Here is a 19,450-nt window from a genome sequence, read left to right on the forward strand (position 1 = left end):
TGCCACGCCAGAAACCTGTGGCGTGCATTAAAAAACAATGCCTAAAGATGCTAAAACGTAATTTGCGGCTTGGCGGTGGTGCTGCTGGGGCGGGGGCTGGTGGGAGGACTGCGCTGGGTCCAGGAAGCAGAAGCGAAGCAGATCTGCTCGCTGACTACACAGCAGCCCCTCATGACAGCGCCCGAGCCCCCTCCCAGCATTTAGAGAAAGAGGAGAACAAAGATACAGGAGCGATTAATCAAGTGGCTAATAAAAAAGTATAAATCCCCGGGGGCTGCGCGCCGCTGATGCCGGAGAGCTGGCTCGGAGACAGCCGCCGGGAGGGACGAGCCAGCCCTCCTCTCCTCGCCTCTCCTCTCCCCGAGCTGCTGCCACACTTGGTTCATTCCAGCTGCAGAAGCTCAGAGCCTTCCATGCGGTGGGATTTTTTTTTTTTTTACCCTGAGCTGAAAAAAAAAAAAATAAAATAAAAAAGAAATCGCAAGCCTGACCTGCTTTTTTTTTTTTTTTTTTTTTTTTCCTTCCTCCCCCCCCCTCCCCCCCCTCTTGCCTTTCTCCTCTTCTTCCAGCCGAGCCGAGGACTATCCCAATCGCAAAGGGGGAGAAAAAGGGGGGAAAATCCGCCACCAACCAACCCCCAGCACGCCCCATTCCTGCCGCCCTTTGACATGCAACCTTCCTTGGGATGGGACCGGCCGGGATGCAGCTGCAGCATCGGAAGGAATTGGGGAAAATTGGGGATCTTGGCTCTGATGACGGTGGAATTGAGCTCCTGGAGCCGGGTGCTGCTGCTCTCCGTGGGGCTGCTGGCTGCCTCTGCGAACGGTGAGTGTGCTGGGGAAGGCTGGTAACTTTGGGGCATTTCCCTGCTTGCTGCTTATAGCCTGGGACTGCTGTTAATCCTCTTTCCAGGGGACTCTGGTGTGTGTGTATGCGTTTGTATGTCAGCACACGCTTCCCTGTAGTGTTGAATGAGTGTTCAGTTTTCTTCAGGCAAGATTGTTGCACCCAGAGGCTGGAGAGAAACTGCCTCAAATGATGTAATACCACATAGAACCCCGTAGTATTTCTCCATCTCTGATGGGTCAAATAATCTGTGCACGGTTGCTGTGTGATACGCAAGACGACTGTAGAGAAATGCCATTGCTTTCCCCCTGTCTTTCCCTTGCATCTTAATTCATTATTTCAGTACCCACAGCGTTTGACCATAGCTGATAAAACAGGTTTGCACTCCTTGAATGGAAATTGAAGCACTTTCCTCTTATTCCCCCCTGCATTTGAACTTGATAAGACGAGCTCTTTGGCCTCAGCGTGGTGATTTTTGTGGGAAATGCATGTATTGACTTGGAAGAAGGAGACTTCAATTTGGGGGCAGCGTGCACTCGTCTCCTCCCCGCTTTCTGCAGCTGACCTTGTAGCCAAAGGATATCTATGGACTGAAGTTTATTTCTGGTGCAAACAGCAAATATTTAGGGACTGTCTTTGTGTATGTGGGAGGGGGAAGAGTGGGAGAGCTGTGCTTGGCAGCCTTCTTTCAACGCTGCTGTGCCCTGGTTTCCAAGAGTTTCTGAGTAATGTTTGTCTTGTCTGCTGCATCCTAGGCTGGAGGAATGTATGCTTGTGTGCGTTCATGTGTATAAAAGCTTTTCTTTTCTTTTTTTTTAAAAATCCTCGTGTTATTTAGAATGCAACACTCATTTCATTATGTAAGACAGACTTTTCTCCAAAGAGATTCAGAATAATTAACTGTTCCTCCCGAGCACTCTTGCAGTGGACCCGAGGAGTTGTGCTAACGGGAAGCATCTATTAGGGAAGGAGGTGGAACCACCCAGCAACCCACAAGCCATAATTAGGGATGAGTATTTATTTTTGGTGATTATTTTTTTTCCCCTTTCTTCGGCAGGAGCATTTTGCCTATCCACAAGGGAGAACCGTTCCAGCAGTTTCTGTTGTGCTTCTCTGATACAAATAGAATGATGCAGAGATACCTAAAGAAGATTTATTATGTCAGGTTTTTGCAGCTCTCTCTCCTTCTTTCAGGCTATCTGTAGCTTTTTTCACACTAGATTTTCCAGGCTTCTTTCTGTACCTGCTTGTTCAGTATTTAATCTTTTCTTTCCAGGCCCCTAGCTCTATCCCTGCATTCAGAGTGCTGTTTGATGCCTTCATCCCCTGGTCAGCGCTCTGTTTTTTTTCCTCTGCAAGTAAATCTGCAGAAGCTTTTCAGATGCCATGTTTTTGTTTTGTTTGTTTGTTTTTAAAATTTGCATCGGAATCAGAGCTGTCAGTCGATGAGGACTCTTTCCAAGCTCTTCCTTTTCACCACATTCTGAAATCCCAGTGATGATCCTTTTTGTCAAGGTAAAGGTTCCACTTGGAACCGGTGCTGCCCTGCTGCAGGAGCTCCACAGTGCAGTTTGCCACCAGGCAAACACAGCCACCTCAGTGCAGAACCCAGTGCAGTTTTGGGGCCTGACCCCAGCAAGGAAGCTCACTGTGCCCTTTGGTGGGCAGGCAGTGATCCTTGGTAGAGCAAAGTTCCTCAGAGACTTCAGTTCTGATCTCGCCAGTTTTGGGGGTTTGTGTGGGTAGTAATAACCACGAGTACCCATAGTGTGGCAGTAGAGCTGTATGTATTTATATAAAAACTACCGGTTAGTGGGTCTGGCCGGCTGAAAAAAATAAGGGAAAGAAATCCTCCTGAGATCACATCAGTTGTGTTTGACAGCGGTTCTGCTGCCCGACAGCATCCTTCCAAAACATGGCTGTTTGCTGTGGGTGCTTCCTTCAGACGCGTGGGGAAGCAAGACGAGGCAGCTCCTGTTGTGCAGCGAGCTGAACCAGCTGCAGGAAGGTGTTCTACCATACCCCAAAGTTCATTATGAATATGGGAGCTGATGGGAGAGGAAGTGGTTCATGGTTTCCCTTTCTTATTTTGATGGTGTGCTAACTTGATGGCATTTGGGTTTGAGAGGTCTTTGGCTGAGAGCAGACTGATTCACGTATGTGCTCTCAGCAACAAAGTGCATCTTGTGCTGAAATTTCTCGATGGTGCAAACAGGTGGTCTTAATAAGAATGTTTCTGTTCCCTGCTGGGTAATGAGCTGTGCGTTGGCACTGGGGCATTTGGTGTGTGCATTGGCGGAGCGTGTTTGGTGCACACATGCAGTTTCTCTTGAAGGACTGTTGTGAAGGAGGTCTCGATGTTGTTATTCACACTGTGCTTTACTAGTCAACGTCTTGTTTTGTGCTGCGTAACAGAAAGTTGCAGTGGCTTGAAATGTGGTCTCACCAATTTTATCCCACTGTAATTTTCTGTTTTTCTTGACGGAAAAGAGTTTTGGCAAATTCTTCCTTTGAGGAGTAGGAAGCAGCTTATGAATTTTGATGCATGTGTACGTATCTCCATTGTAAACCATCCTTTTATTTTGTTGTCTCTAATCTGCACAGGATCAAGAGTGATTCAGGGATAGTTGCTCTGCTAGGGAAGCAAGTGAAGCACTCAGAGTATTTTTGTAGGGGGTAAGGATGTGAGATATTAACTCTGATGCAGTGGATGGATGTTTGTGTAGGAGGGAAGGGAACAGTCGCTAGCGTGATTACATTTGATTGTGGCACACAATGAAACGACAGTATTTGATGATAGTAGCTGAGCGTATCGTTTTGATGTGAGTCCTACTACCAGCATTCAGGCAGTGTGGATATCAGTGCTAAATGGAATGAATGATTCCCACTTATTCATTCATATCTTGCTGATGCCTCTTGTTGCAGGAGGGGGAGGTGGTTCTGGCAAACATTTAGAGGGTGCAGCTCTTTGCTTGGGATCAGGCTGGCCTGGGGAGGGTGGGCACAGCAGAGGGCTTTGTGTTGCAGTTCACTTTCCTTGCCTTTGGGACTGCGGTGGAGGAGATGCTTGGCCTGGGCTGGATGCTTTCAGTGTGTCACAGTGGGGTGACACGGGTGTGATCCTCAGTTGGGTAGGGTTGGCCAATCCTTCCCTCTCTGTGTGCCATGTGTACCTGGTTTGACTGGTGCACACTGAGCTTTCTTACCTGTCCATGGAGGTTGGTGCTTTCGTGAGTTCTTCCTGAAGAATATCTGCATTTGTCATGGCTTTCTCCATGGAAGCATGTGCCCACATAACAGGTAGGGGAGCACAGGGGAAGGAACCAGGGGCACTGCAGTGTGTGCTGCTGCCTTGCTATGTAACCCTTGGCAGTCGATCTCACTCATTCTTTGGCTTCTCATTCTTTGTGCTGATCGAGTTCATCATTTTGGGTGCAGGAGCCTTTCCTATGCTATGTGGCTCCCCATTGCCCATCACTCTGGTTTTTGTCGTGGCCTCTCGGTGCTGCTGAAGAACATCCAGGCTCAAGCTCTCCTTGCCGCAGAGCCGGTCTGTCATGTCAGATACCTCCTAGGGAAATTCTGTATTCAGCTGGCTGATGGTTCCCAGCCTGCAGTGGTACAGAGGTGGATGTCTGCTCTGCTGATCCTTGGTGGCTGCCTTCCAGTTGTCTGTGAGTTTCTGTCAAAAGAAGGCAACTGTCAAAATGGGTTCAGGGAATGTGATCCAGGCAATCTGCCGTGGATCCCAGTGGATGTGTGTTTGCCAAGGTGATTTAGGGCTCAAGGTGTAGCTGAGCTGTTGATAGCGTATTCATATCATAGGTTGTATTCCTGCTGTAGAGAATGCTTTTTCCTAAACAAGAGTGACTGCCTCATTGATTTGTTTTCAGGGACAAGAAGAGACTTTCAGATGTAGGTACTTACACTGCTTTCAAAGAAATCTAGATAGAGATGCATAAAATCCCCAACACTCCAGTGATGGTAGCCCCCATAGTTTCTGTGTTTACACAGTGTTTCTGGAGGAGTGAAGTGCAGTGCAATTATGGAAATCAATGTACTTTACTTGCTATAAACATGATGCAGTGCAGTAATCTGCAAAATAAATATGCCTCTGCCATGCTATGCAGTGGCTGACTGATCTGATAGTGGTTTATGTGTAACTGGGAAAATCCCATTGATTAAAGAAATCAAATTAACTCCGTTTCAGTCTTCGCTACCATGGACACGGCCAGGATGGAGACAGTATGCTGCAATGAGCTTGTGTGCAATTTCCTTATACCTGCCCTGTGTGGAAGTGGAACAGAGGGTTTTTTGACTTGTGGCTTTCTTACATTGCTTCACAGTGGACTGAATATGGTGTTCCCAGGCTGAGCTACATGCCCTGCTTCAGCCCCTTGCAGGAGTGACTGCAGTAATTTCCTGTCTCTGAGATGCAGGCATCGCTGCTGTGATGCACTGTGTGCCACTGCTGTCTGCTGGTGGGAGGAGGAGCAGGGGCTGTTGCTGCTGGTCATGGCTGGGAGGCCCAGACGATTGTGCAGCAGGGAGATGTGGTGAGCTATGGCTCTCATAGAAGTGCAGGAAGATTTGCAACTGTGAGGTCTGGAGCAGCTATGGTTGCCAGGGAGATGTGTGATAAAAAAGTAATTAAAAAAAAAATTCTCTCCGTGTTATTGACTGCAAAAAAAAAAAAAAATCTGCATGAAAATGAACTGATGTGTAGGTTTGGGGACGAGCCTATGGTATTTAGAGAGTGAAGGAAGGGGAATGTCACTGAAAGGGACTTATGGGTCCCTTCCAACTTGAGATGTTCTGTGATTTTGTGACACCCATGCAACATGTTTGTAGTATGGTGACTGCTGCAGCTCTGTGGGTGAGCAGAGGTCGTAACCTATGTGTTCATAATGTTGGAGGCAGCCCTTGCCTAGAAGACAGCAATCCAAATGATAACAATCCCGAATGTATCTCTTGAGTGTTAGAGGACTGCAAAGACTGGAGGAGACAGCAATGCAGCATCTAGAGGTGATGTGTGAGGGGCAACCAGCGCCACCAGAGAACAGCTTTGTACTCATCTGTACCTTTGACTGGGCTTGCTAATAGCACTGCCAAGCTCTCACCCAGGCCTGGTGTACTTCAGTGTTCTCTGGCATTTGTGCCTCTTCCTTAGTAATTTGTGGTGACTTCAACATGCAAGATTCCATCTGTAATAAGAAGGAAATAAACAGCGTATTATATTCCTATTGGCAGGTGTTTTCTTCCCTTCCACTCCACGTGTGAACCATTGCTGCTCCTGCTTTGCTGTTAACCCTTTAAGTGAAGGCACTGGGCAGAAAAAGTCAGTCCATTTGCCTGTAAGTGCACAGTGGGGATGAGGTGGGACCCGATGCAGAAAGCCTTGCCCAAGGTCAGCCAGCATGTTCCTAGCAGAGCTGAGGACCAACTTGAGGTCTTCTCCTGCTGTTACTGCAGCACAGAAGTGCCATCCTCTTGCTGCTGGGATAGGAGATGTTTTTGAGATGTCTTCTCTCTGTGGATGAGGTCTCAGCTGTATCCGCACCGTGAATGTGAAGGCATTTTACTGTAGTTACACTGAAACAGAACAATTTCTCAATCAATTTATCAAAATGTCTGCAGTTCCCATTTCAAGGCAGATAAAACAACAATGAATATCAGTAAAGGTGTCTTTATCCAGGACATTTAAAAATGAAAGAAAGAGAAGATTGGTTCCTTTGGCCTCCGGCTGTTGTTAGCACTCTGGAATGCTAAGTGTGTTCCGTCCTAATAAAATGGCTTCATTTAGGCTCAATCCACCTGTTTTTGTGCCACACGTGTTGCTTTTAACATAGGAATTCAGCTGCTTCTCAGGCTGTCAGCTCAGATGTGGACCAAGGAGGACATCTCTCTGCCCCAGTCTAGCTTGGTAATCATGGCCCCACCAGCATCCAGAGCCAGGTGCTGTAGGAGGTGCAAGAGCACTGAAATAAGGAGACTGAAAAGATGAATTAATCACAGCTAGAGAGCTGCCCACCACTGGGGATTTTATGGTTCAGTGCTCTCCTGTTATTTGTGTTCTTTCTCTACTTGGAGAAGTCACCGCAGCCCAATTCCTGCTGTTTTCCGTGGCTCCTGGAAGTCCTTGAGGGCGTAAGCCTTTGTCCTTCTGTTCCACTTCCATCCCTGTAAGGTGGGGGTGAGCAGAATCTGCAAAATCCTGAAATGATTTACAGATTTATTCTGCGGAGAGATGCGGGTATGTTTGTGATAGGCTTTCAGCAGATACAAATTGCGCTCTGTTGATTAGCCTCACAGGTTTTGTGCTCTTGGTTCTCTCCCTTGATTGCATGGAGTGAATTCAATCATTTCACGTACAATTTGGGATTAATTGGGAATGATGTTAAGGTGAAAGTTGTCTGTTTGCTGCTGAACTTCAAGAAATAAAGCGCTCATGGCAAAAAGTCAGGAATGTGATGCAGGTTCTGTTCCAGCCCGGGTTGCTTGGCTCATTCTGTAGGTTGTGGTGCATTACTTGCATGAGTTTTTTTGTATGTCTGTATCCACATTTGTGCATTTTTTTTGGTGAAAGACTGCAGCACAGCATTTACATGTGCTCCAATGGAGGGTAGGAGACCTGCAGACTAAGAATTTTCCAAAAGCATCAAGGAATGAGATACTGAAAAAAGCAGAGTATTGACAGGGGAGGAGGGCTGGGTGTTGAGGTTTGAACCCTCTGCAAACTCACTGGCTCCAAAGCAGTTGTTCAGTCTGTGTGAGCTTCAGCTTCTTGTACAGAATGGATAAAACAATGTTACCCGATGTGTGATGGAAGTTTCAAGGACTTTGGAAATAGGGAAGTTGTTTCCTAGTCAGGGTGCCTCTTGTTAGTAGTTGAACATTTATTTAAAGCACTGGAAGCCATTTGATGAATTTTTTTCATCTTTTTTTTTTTTGTAATAGAAAGTTTGTCAAAGAACGTGGTTGTGTAATCTCTTGCATATTGTTCCAGTTCTGCCCTCACTCTGCTTTTCTGACTGGTGTGTTCCCAAGCTTGAGATCTAATGGCTTGTAAAGGGAATTCTTTTTCTCTGTTCTTTGAGCTGAAATGAGCAATTCTAGCTGGCGTTTTAAGCATCTTGCAAAAGAGCCAGTCTCGCAGTTTCAAAATGTAAGGATGTTCTGGGTGTTGTTCTGTTCCTCAGCCATTTCTCCTTCACATTTGTCACTCCATTATCTTCAGCAGGATTCTTTCCACCTCTGGTTGCTACAGGGCCAGAGAGGATCTGGTCCTTTGTCAGATAGATGTGATGCTTGGTGAGCAGCCATTGCCAAGCTGGAGGTACAGAAAATGGCAGCTCGTTTCTTCTACAACAAAGGCACAATTCAGTATTCCTTTCCCATTTGATACACCGAATAATGATATCGAGAAAAACATATATTCTTCCAAAAAAGAAATCTGTTTCCTCAGAAGGATAACAAGCTTTCCCAAAGCCAGTGTCATTTTACAAGATGCTACCTGCATTGTGCAGCATATTGTTTATATCCCTCGATTGTATTTTTGTCTCCATTATGGAAAGGTTAGATGCTGGTTGTGGACCCTGCACATCTGTCAGCCACAATCCTGGGTTGTTTCCATTAAAGTTAAGCACCACTCGGAAAACCTCTGTGTTAATGATGAAAAGAAGCGTCCACCTGCTGAAATAATGAGCGTTTGAAGGGTAGGGGACTTCTCCTTGATTGCTGGGATTTCTTCTAAAGCTGGGTTTAACACAGCCTCCATAGGAACCAGTCCTGGGATGGGCTGAGAAGAAGCTGAAGCCTCTGCAGGGCTCTCCCTTTCCCCGAGGGCTCCAGCTCTGCTTCTATAAGCTATGATGACTCTCATGTTCATGAAGGATGACGGTGAAGCAATTGTGTTGGAGTCCCAGTGTTTTGGCAGGGTGTTTTCATGAAAACACCTCTAAAAAAGCTGGCAGGTACGCATTTGTTGAGGGAACAGTATGTGAAATGGTCCCCACGCTGCAGACATCGTTTTGCTTAGAGCTTGGAGCTGAAGCACAGTGAAACCATCGTGGTTTGTGTGGCTTTTTATTTTAATTTTTTTTGAATGAAATTCTTGGGCCTTGGTGGTGAAGGCAGCTGTGGTAGCTCCGTGCTGATGTCTCAGACCCACAGATCTTTCCGTGCTGGAAAGTGGTGTTTGCTGTGCCTTTGGCAAGAACGAGGGCATCAGAAACGGTCCTGCAAGCTCATGCTGCTGTCAACAGCTCTTCATAAATAGCTGAATCAATTCTAACTGATGGAAGTCGGCTTAGCAACAGCGAGTTAATTCATTGAATTTCAAGTGCTCCAGAAAATGATGTTTTATGGGAGGGTTTGTATTTGTTCCTACTAAGTGCTGCGACAGACTTAAACTAGAGAACAAATTATAACCTTAATTTTATTTATTTATTTATTTATTTATTTTTCTAGGAACCTGATGCTGAGGGCTCTTGTGGGCAGGTTTTTTCCTTTTCCATGACTGCATTTAGCAAATGAGGCTTCTTACAAAAAAATACCCAATTTGAACCTACGAGTCGATGCAATTCACCCCTTGTTAACTCTTTGATTGAGAGCTATGTAGATTGAAGAAGAAAGGTATTGATCTCCTTTTGGGATTGAAAACTAAGATTAAATAGAAAGTCCGAGAGTGAAAATGAGTTTTTAAATGAATGGACAAGCTGAAAGAAAAATAAAATAGTACAATATACTGGAAATAAGTTCTGAGACTTTGGTGCTTAGCATGGATGGAGGCCACAGAATACAGCGACTGTATGGAGGTGCGTTGGGAGTTGCACGTGGCGTGTCAGGTTGGTGAGAAACTTTCTAAATTGGATCAGAACAAGAGATAAAGCAGCCTGGTATCTTAGTTTCAGAGTACAGATTGGTTGCTGGTATAATATTATGGACATTGAAAACTGTTGTTTGTGTGAAAGGAATGAAACTTTGGATACGATTGAAATGGTTTCAAATGGTTGCTTTTTCTTCTGCATCTGATTCATTAGAGACCTTTGGTAGCTTTTTCTTCATTAGTTTGTGTCACCTCTTCTGGTTAGGGTGTTGTTTTTTTTGGCTCATTTGGCCAAGTGAATGGTAAAGTCTGTGCAGTGTGGATTTCTGGTGACTTTCATTGATTGCCCAAGGTGAGAAGCAGGCATTTGGTAGTAAATATGAAGCACAGCTACACTTAAAGGATGTGAATGTGAAAGTGCTGCTAACAGAATCAAATACAAAAATGGATTTATGTCCCAACAAAAATTCCCTAGAGAAATTGCCTTCTGTTTGCTTCTTTTTGTAATTCAAATACAATAATAGAAGAGCAAGCTGTTACAATGCAAACGCCTGGCAGTGTGTTTTGTTGGAAGATCTCAATGCACTTGTAAATGTAGAGCACATTTCTTTATTGAGTGCAGCAGAAGAATGAAGTGGAGGATGTGCTTATTCAGGATGAGGGCTTTTTATTTTTTACCCACAGGCGTAAGATCTTGGTCACTACTGACAGCTAACTTGCTGGTTATGGCTTTAGCTGAGTATTTGAAGTCTGTTCTGTGTCATTTTCTCCTACAGAACTTCTGTCTCCTTTCTTTCTGAGCTCCTGGTGCTGGAAAGGACCGGTGGCTGCCCTGCAATTACCACAAGCTTTCGCAGATTGGTGCAGCTCCTGGCTTTCCAGGAATTACAAACAGATGAAAACATAACCAGGTTGCTCTGTTGACATTTAAAGGTTTAAGCCAGAAGTGGAAACGTAGTGGGAAGGCAAAAAAAAAAAAGAAAAAGAAAAAGCTTGCAACTCCATGTGAGCATGGGGCAGGCGTGCTTCTAAATAAGGCTCTATACCCAGTGTGTTTTTCCCTTTGGGCTGTTAATTCTCCATCAGTGTAACAGTGAAATTGCCAATATTGGGGGAACTCATAGCTGGGCCAAAGGTTTCTCCTGGGACAACTTCCCTTCTTGGTGGCCTTGAAGGGAACGTTTTACTTCACAGGTGGATGCTTCATATCTAATAAGGCAAATAACACCACAGGTACTGCAGGTCATAAGATCTTAATTAGCACCTTAAAAATTGAGAGAGTAAAAATTCTGCCTGTGAATAGAGTCAGTCTGGGCTTTGTGCAGATGCTTTTGACAGGTTGGTTTCCTTGTTGTGGATTTCCACGTCAGTGATGAGCTGAGATGAACTGTCAGGTGTAGAACACCAACCTGCAGGAGAATGGCACAAAGCTGAGCAACGTGAGACTGGCTGTGGTATTTGTGAAGGATATCTGGGCAACCAAAAAGCCATGAAGGGAAGTGGTGGGAGAACCTGGTGAGGCTGTTATTCACACTGGAGGCAGCGTGAGGAGAATAAGCATTAATTGGTTAATGGTGGTGGAGGGCTTTGAAGATGGAAATAACTGTATAAGTGCTTGGTGTGATTATTATGCTGACAATGGCAAGGTAGAGGAGTGGTGGTGCTCAGGGAGCAGTCAGAATTGATTAAGAGATGATCTTGAAAGGGAAAGTTTTGAAGGGAGAAAATTGCATCCCTTGAGAAGGAGCCGCTGAGGCTGAATTTGGGATAACTGATAGTGCTGAGAGCTGAGCAGGTGATGTCACATAATGGATGGTCTGTGTGAGTTCCTCAGTTTCATCAGGAGATCATGAAGGACTGGAGGGGAGCACGGTCCCTTTGCAGAGAGCACAGCCTGGAGCTGGGGCTGTCAAATGTCCTGACTCTGTTTAGCACCAGCCACAAATGCTGCTCAGAGCCGTACCGCTGCGTTTGGATGCGTGATGTAGATCTTTGTACAACAAACATTTCCTCCCACTCTCTCCCCATTTACATGAGGAATCTTAAACAGAATCCCTTGCTCTGGTTTCACACTGATACGCAGAGATACCAGCGTGGCACATCCTCAGCAGCAGCTGTGCTGAAGCCAAGCCCCGCTCCCTGGCTGAGCTGCAGTGCACTGCCCTTGCTGATGGGATTCCTGCTCTTTGTTCATTGTTAAAAGGTTCAGGGTTTTCTTTTTCTATGTACACTCCTTGCATCAACAAACTGCCTGGCTGGACGCCATCTCTGGGGGTCAGTAGAGCGTGGAAACAATCTCTCCTGTTGTGCTCCAGGCAGACCCATCTTTCTGCTTTGTTCTACAAACACTTCCAGATGAAGCAGTCATTGTGATGCTCTTTGTTACCGTGTTTCCAGGGAAGATGGTGAAAGCTGAAATTTGGCTAAAAGGTGCTGAGGTGTGCAGTTGGTAATGCAGTAAGTCAGGTTCCTCATCAGCGTTGGCCAAACAAAGTTCTGTTTTACTTACATGGGGGATGTTGTCTGATGTTGCATCTATTGATGTCGCACTGTTGGATCAGATGTGTATGGAGGGATATGTGTCCCATCTGCATCCAGCTAGTGAACTTCAGCTAGCTCAGAGAGAACAGTGGTTTTAAGATTGCTGGTGCAAAATACTGAGGGGAAAAAAATCATTTATGTATCTTTAATAAACAGAGACATCTCCATTTTCTTTGATACTGCTTAGATTATTTAGCATTAATAGCAGGGATTTTCTTAGATGATTATTAAAAGTAGATGTATTCCTGCTGTGTTTAACAGAGTATATTGACATCATTTTGTCTATCTACTTATGCAGTGATTCATCTGTAGAGCAGCCCCTTAACACAAGATGATGTAGTTTTGCTGGTTGTGCCATCTCTGAAACGCTGGTGCAAATCTTCTGCTAAAGGCCTGGCCTGTTCTCTAGCTTGCTTTTGGTTCTGTTTAGATTGTAAGCATTTCAGATAATAAAGTGGTATATAAATCTGCTGGGGTAAGTGCTTCTAAAGTAGCTGAGAAAGATAGAGCACGCACCTGGGGAAGGCAGCGTGGCACAGTAATGTCTCTGATAACCCAACTGGGAGGTGTGCTGCGATGTTCGCAGTACAACTCAAATCCTTACCAGCTATGCCCCGGGTAGTGTGATTTTTTTAGGTCCCCCTTTGATAGCAATCTGCTTTTAAAATACAAATCTGATAAAGGTCTTGAAGCCTGAAGTCCCTGCTGTTCCAGGGCAGGGGACAGCCTGTGTCAGGTCAGCTGCCATGCTGCCCTGTCCTCCTGTTAGAAACAGGGAGCTTCAGCCTCGGGGGACGATCTGGCAGCTGCTGCCATGACCCATGTACTCACTGCAGCAATTTGTCTTAACCCAACAAGGCATTACATTCCAGCAGTTGAAGTCTCTGGCCTCTCAACATGTCAGGGGCTGCTGTGCAGCTGTAAGACAGACATATGTGCACTGTCATGTTCTTGTGATTTAAGTTTTGCCCTGCAATGCCTTTTGATGTTACCCGAAATGGGATGTTGTCTTTATTTTTTCAGGATAGCATATCAGAACTCCTTTGATCTTGCTACTGGAACTGCATGCCCTTTTGAGGTTCAATCGTGAAATATAAAAATAAGTCTTTTCAGCTTTATTATGTCTTTTTTATTCCTCCCTTCTAAGGGAGAAGGTCAGCTTGGTGCTGAGGAGGGGAATGTACAAGCAGGGATGACAATCAGTTTCCCTTCTATATGGATGGGGCAGTGATCTGCTCAGTCTCTGCCCAAACTGCAGCATTCTGGCCGATTCTTGGCTTCAGACAGCTGTGGAAGGGCTTGGGGAGTCTAGAACCTGGCCAGGGCCTCAGAAATATCATTGAACAAGGAAGCAATGAGCAGGTTGTGTTCATCTATGACGGTACTTCCAGCGTTTTGGATGTGTTGTCCTCAGCGTTTTCAGTGGAGGTGCCTTTATTGTGTAATAATGAATTATTATATTATGATATTATGTAGGTTGTTATTTTGGGAAAAATGAACTGTCATCCTTTTGTGTGGGATTTTCTGCATCTCGGATGTGTGCGTCGCTTCCAAGATGTGTTGGAAAAGCTGTTCAGCCAGCACTAAGTGGGACACAGAGATGGTGATGGGACTGAGAGACTGCTGGATGGGAAGAAGTAATGCCTTGGGACTGGAGGGGTGACGTAGCTGGGTTTGGAAATGGTGTGTTGGGTTTCTGGTATCCCCACAGTACTGTGCAAATCTGCTGTAGTATGGAACTCGTGTCCTGCTTTGGATTGGAGGCCCATGCTGTAATTCCTTCTGGGACTTGGCAGTAGGGGTGTGAGCTAGATTCAGATAAAATGTGTGCTCTTTGCCCTTGTGTTCTTCATTTCGTGTGTTCACAGTAAAAAGGCACTGGCTATCAGAGATGTTAATCATCCCCTTGATGATGTTCTTGAATCCAGTGGCTTTTGATTAAAAGTTATAGTTAATGGAATGTTTCTGCATTATTTATTACCCTCTGGGCTTTGATATTAGACTGCAGGTTAAGTTAAAACTATGAAAAGGTGAATGCTTAGGGAAACAGGGCTTAATTTATGAAGTATGAAGGTACTTTCCCTCTGCGTTCACTTGAATTGTGTGAACAAGAGAATGAAAGGCAGCCTATGGGCAATCTAGTTCTGATTTCTGAGTCTGTAAAGATCCAGAAACCTGCTTTGTAAGAAGGCACAGTCACTTGCAGATAAATCATTCAAAACAATAAACCTTAGGAAAAGGGGCCTTTTTCTAACCTTAGATGGCAGATCAAGCAACGCTTAAAAATATATTAAAAAAAAAAAGAAAAAATTGATTTGAAGATCTTCATGTGGTGAAGGTGAATGATTCTGAGCAGTACATAGAAAAATTTGGGGAGTTATTGATGCATGAGCAGAATCTGGCCCTGGCATTGCAGCCTGGAAGGGAATGTGCTCGTCTGCAGGGTATGGATTTCAGTTTTATGATGGAAGGTGTATTTTATATTAGTCTGTTTCCTTGAGTAGACTAGAACAACACAGACCAGAAACACTTGCTCCTAAGTAGCAATAACTACAGAAACTGACAATATGGAGCACTGCTGCACTGAGGAGAAGGCAGCCATGTATCACCAACAGCCACTACTACTGAGAGCAACTCAGTAGATATGGTTTGATATTTGTTCCTTGAATTGTGCAGTGACCATACATCAATGTTAGCTAAATTAGTTTTTCCTTTTTTTCTGCTGAGAAACAAAGGGCATGGAGTTCCATTTTAGGAAATACTTCAGAAGTAAATTCTGTTTTCTTCTCTCCTAAGAATCGCATTCTAGAGATTTAATATCGTGTACATCTGAGCAGTTAAAATGCTGCTTTGATTTCTACCAGATCCAGCCTGGTAAGCTTAAGGAACTGGAAGTAGGTGGGAGATGTTAACCAGCCTTGGATTGTTGTCTATTGTACAGGGAATGGGTACATTTACCATCAGACTGCATCTTATATTACTACCATTCTTACCAGAAGTTCCAGTTTTTGAGTTCTGGGGCACTCTGCCCTTCTCTTGGCACGAGGCTGATGGGTTCCATGCAGAGGGGTTTGCAGCTTTTCCTGCTCAACAAGCAGGAGGCAGTCAGAGCTGTCCTTGGCTGATATTTGTGCCCAGTCATGTTAAGTTCTGTGGCATATAGATCAACTGTGTGTTATAAAACTGCAGGCAGCCCCTATTTCTGCCAGAAATATGGTTCCTCTGTGAACATCATGCAAGGTAAATGCTTCATCCTTTTCCTCTTGTGTATGGACTAGAAGTAAAGCTGATCTATATGTATATCTTGTGTATATGGCCTAGAAGTGAAACCGAGTGCTGCAAGCTGAGCGGGGTGAAGCTGCCTTAAGCTCTGTGTTGAGGAGGCGGTGGTTGTGCTGCTGGGAAGAGATGCTCTTCTGCAGAACCCCAGTCCTGCCACTAATGCATCTTTTTGGGTTGTGATGTTTTCCTCTTCCACAAATTGAGATCTCTGTGGTTGAAAGGCTCTGTCCACTGAGCAGTGCCAAGCCTTTTGTCCTTGTCTACAAACCGAGCGCTGCCGCAATAAAATTACACTGATGCAGTCATTAAAAAGATACACCCTCATAATAAACCACTTCCCAGAATTGAAAATGGCAGGCTGCGTTGGCAGAGCACGGGTTGGAATTAGCTCTGTTCTCAGACTGCCCATCTCCATCACAAAATAGGACAGCTGCCCGCAGACGCATCTCCGCCGATGAGTTTCATGTTGGTGTTTTACCTTCAGAAAGTGGGAGTCTGTGAGTAACAGCATTAGCAGGGGGAGATGTACACAAATATTTACACGGTCATGCTGGTGCCGAGCCGTTCGCTGCCAGTGTTCACCTTTCTCATCCTTGTTCTGGCTTTTGGATGAAGAGTGGCAGAGGGAGAGGGGGATGTGGGGTTGTTCTGGTGTGTGTCAGCCTGCAGGGAGTGGGGGGCAGTGAAGGGAATGTTCTCTGCCAAAGGTGAATTCATCGAAACTGCATTGCGCTGAGTGGCATTGTCCTTTCAGACCTCTCTGTTTGTTCGTGCTTCTGGGCCAAAGGGATAAAGAGAATTGTTTCTGCAAGTATTCAGAGGAGAAATGGTGTGTTTCCTTGTCATGTACTTCAGATAAGGTTTTGTCAGTCAAGCCTGAGCTGAGCTAACTCATACCTGAAAACAAATTACAGAGCATGCATAAATTCTCTTGGGCTTTCTGGATCTCTTTCCCGTGCCTGCTGACTTTTCCATCAGCGTCCAATATAAACGAAGCTCCCTACTATCACAGTTGATGAAGTATATATTGCTTTTCAGATTGTCAGCTTTTGGAAAACTAATTTTTCTTTGCAATGAGCAGCTTTGTTAGCGATGTGCAGAGCACATCTTGGTCAGAATCATGAACGCGCAATTATTTCAGTAGATTGATTGGATATGTCACAGAGCTCTGTCCTAATTTTCTCTTATGTATTTGTTTTTATTCAGCTAGGTTTGAGGCCTTATTCTTTCCTTTAATCACTAATTATGCAAGGATAGCATAAGTTTGTATTGATCTTAAATCTTGTTGTCTTTCCTGTGACCTTGGAAACATTTGGAACGCAGCATCTCTGACCTTGAATTTCCTTTCTCATGCAGTGCTGGTGGCTTTAATACCATCAGGAAAAGGAGAGATACAGGCTCTTTAATTTCCCACTTTCCTTAAATTGTTCTGATGATATTTACTTACAATTAAGATAAAACATGTGCAGTAGCTAGAGATTCAACTGCCGCATTGCCTACTGTGTGCCAGTCTGGTGAAGAGAAGAGGCTGTGATTGAATTCTGGAGGACTGGAAGTGATGGACTTCTGGCAGTCTGAGGCACTAAACCAAACCCGGCTGAATTTTACCCCTCTGTGCCATTCCCAGTCCTGTGCTGGCGCCTGGCTTACACATCCTGCAAGGAAATGGAGCTAAGGTGAAAGAGGGAGGAAGGATTCACTCTTGTATTCATTTATATTGACAAGCTGCACTGAGAGAGGCAGATGCCAGGTGCTGCAGCAATGCAAAGTACTGGAGTCTGGCCTTGTTAATGAGTTATGTGCCTAGCTCAGCTTCAGTCCCCCGCGGATTACTGGGCTGTCGTAACTCTGGCTGATGTAATAAACATGATACAAAAAGAGTCCCCGGGTAGTAAATATGATTAACCATTTTAGATTCATGAAGGTGTGAGCTCCATCCTGCAGAGACAAGTTTCACTAAGCATTTTTTGCACCAAAGTAGGTCAATTTAATTGTAATTGGCTTTAATGAGCCTTACTCTGCAGTTCTTTACCTGTAGCTGGTTGGCCCTCAGAAGTGTAAATGCCATTGCTGCCTTGAAAAAAGCAGTGAGAAATCAAAGAGGCAATTTCTACTCTGATTCATTTCAACTCAGGTGATGCATAAGCAGGGTAAGCAAGGCAGGATCCATGAGAAAAGCTGGCCCACACGTCAGCAGTGCTGACCTGCAGGTCTGCTGGCTGTAGGATAAAGGTGAAACTTTGCTTTGGGTTTCACAGCAGTTGCCTTGCAAACTGTCTGCAGTTTCATTTCGGTGCGGGTGAGTGGAAGATTATTGCATTACAGCTGCAAAGAGATATCCAAGTTTGCATGAGTGAATTTGTCTTTGTGCCTCAAAAGACATTCCGGTAAAGTAGCAGTGAAGAGAGGAAAGCACTAAGGAGAATTTGTCATTTGGGCTGTCTCCAGCACATATTTATGTACTAGTTTCCCTTGAGAGATAGAAAAAAACTCTCATATATCCGGAAATTGTGCATCATGGCAGTTGATCTTTATCTTTGGGATGGAGTGCTCACAGGTAGTGCTTTGGGGAAGGAAAAATTGATGAAGGGAGGCTTGAGGTATTTAGCTGGTGGATGTGGGATGGGGTTTCTGCCTCAGCTGTGGAGTCAGGGCAGTGCTTTAGGAATGTGGCCCAGCAGATGTTTGCTGTGTGTTTAGCCTGCACCCTCAGCAGGTTGCTGATGACTCCAAGCTGTGTGGTGCAGTCAGTGCTCCCGAGGCATGGGATGCCATCAGAGAGACCTGACAGGCTGAGCAGGGGGCCCAGTGAACTCATGAGGTTCAGCAAATCCAAGTGCTAGGTCTGCACCTGAGTCATGGCAACCTTGACAAGGTGGGGGATGTAAGGATTGAGCACAGCTTTAAATACAGGAGATTGTGTCTGGGGCCTGAGCTCACACAGGGGGGACAAACAGGTGCTATGTTGGTGTGTGCCTGGGGAAGAATGCCTGGGGAAGAACAAATTCAGTGGGAAGAATCCTGCATGACCTGTTTCGATGGAGATGATGCTGGATTTCTATTCTGCGCCGTCTGACTTGTGCTTTTGTCTTCTCTTTCACCAGCCCAGAACTGCAGTCACATTTTGCATGGCCCGAATGGGACAATACAGAGTCCAGGCTTTCCGTATGGATATCCAAATTATGCAAACTGCACGTGGACAATCACTGCTGAGGAGAAGAACAGGATACAGCTTGTTTTCCAGTCCTTTGCGTTAGAGGAAGATTTTGATGTATTATCTATCTACGATGGACTGCCTCAGCAGGGAAACCTGAGAACAAGGTATATTGTCTATTATAGAGATGTTTATAAACCTATTCCTATTTCTGCCAGTAGGATTAAATGCATCCAGCAGTAAACTGGGGTTCTTCATGAGCAGTTCTTACAGCTCTTTTGCTTTCTTATCTCTGATAAAGTTTGATATGTTTCTCTGAATGCCTGACAGTAGTGATTTATCAAAAGTCATTCCAGATATCCAGAGAAGTTAATTAGAAAATGGAGCAAGAGGGAAGCAAAGCTAATGTGCAGAGGAGCTTCCTTCAATCCGAAGGAGATTCTCTGAGTGGGAGGACGGATAATGGGCTTCAGTTTATATCTCTGCCAAATGCTGTGTGGGGAATTAGCCAAATCACTGAATCTGTGGCTTGCCCATCAGCTGGACTGGGGTGATATTCTCTCAGTTCTGACTGAACTGATGGATCTTTCGGGGTAAGGAGTTATCGAGTAAGATAGTTTAGTATGAAGACCCTCCATGGAGTTTGATTTCTGAGACTTCAGAGTACCATCCTGAAATAATAAAAAGTCAACGAGAGGCTGATTATGGAAAACAATGCATTACTGTATAGCAGCTGTTAAATGGTATGCTAGTTTCCTCCATTTGGAGGAGTAATGACTCCTATATGTTGTGGACAGTAT

At 44.9% G+C, this 19,450-nt stretch overlaps 1 protein-coding gene across 1 annotated transcript in view; it reads left to right on the plus strand.

Moving 5' to 3' along the window:
- Positions 1–668: 668 nt before the first annotated feature.
- Positions 669–19,450, plus strand: part of CSMD2 (CUB and Sushi multiple domains 2) — a gene marked incomplete at both ends in the record, with an annotated part of 226,948 nt that continues 208,166 nt past the window's right edge. The window contains 2 exons of the mRNA XM_079545965.1: positions 669–825; positions 18,601–18,817. Coding sequence (XP_079402091.1) covers positions 669–825; positions 18,601–18,817 — 374 coding nt within the window. The remainder of the gene's footprint in view (positions 826–18,600; positions 18,818–19,450) is intronic.

Source organism: Tetrao urogallus (genome assembly GCF_951394365.1).
Source record: "Tetrao urogallus genome assembly, chromosome: 23".
NCBI classification, from domain to species: domain Eukaryota; kingdom Metazoa; phylum Chordata; class Aves; order Galliformes; family Phasianidae; genus Tetrao; species Tetrao urogallus.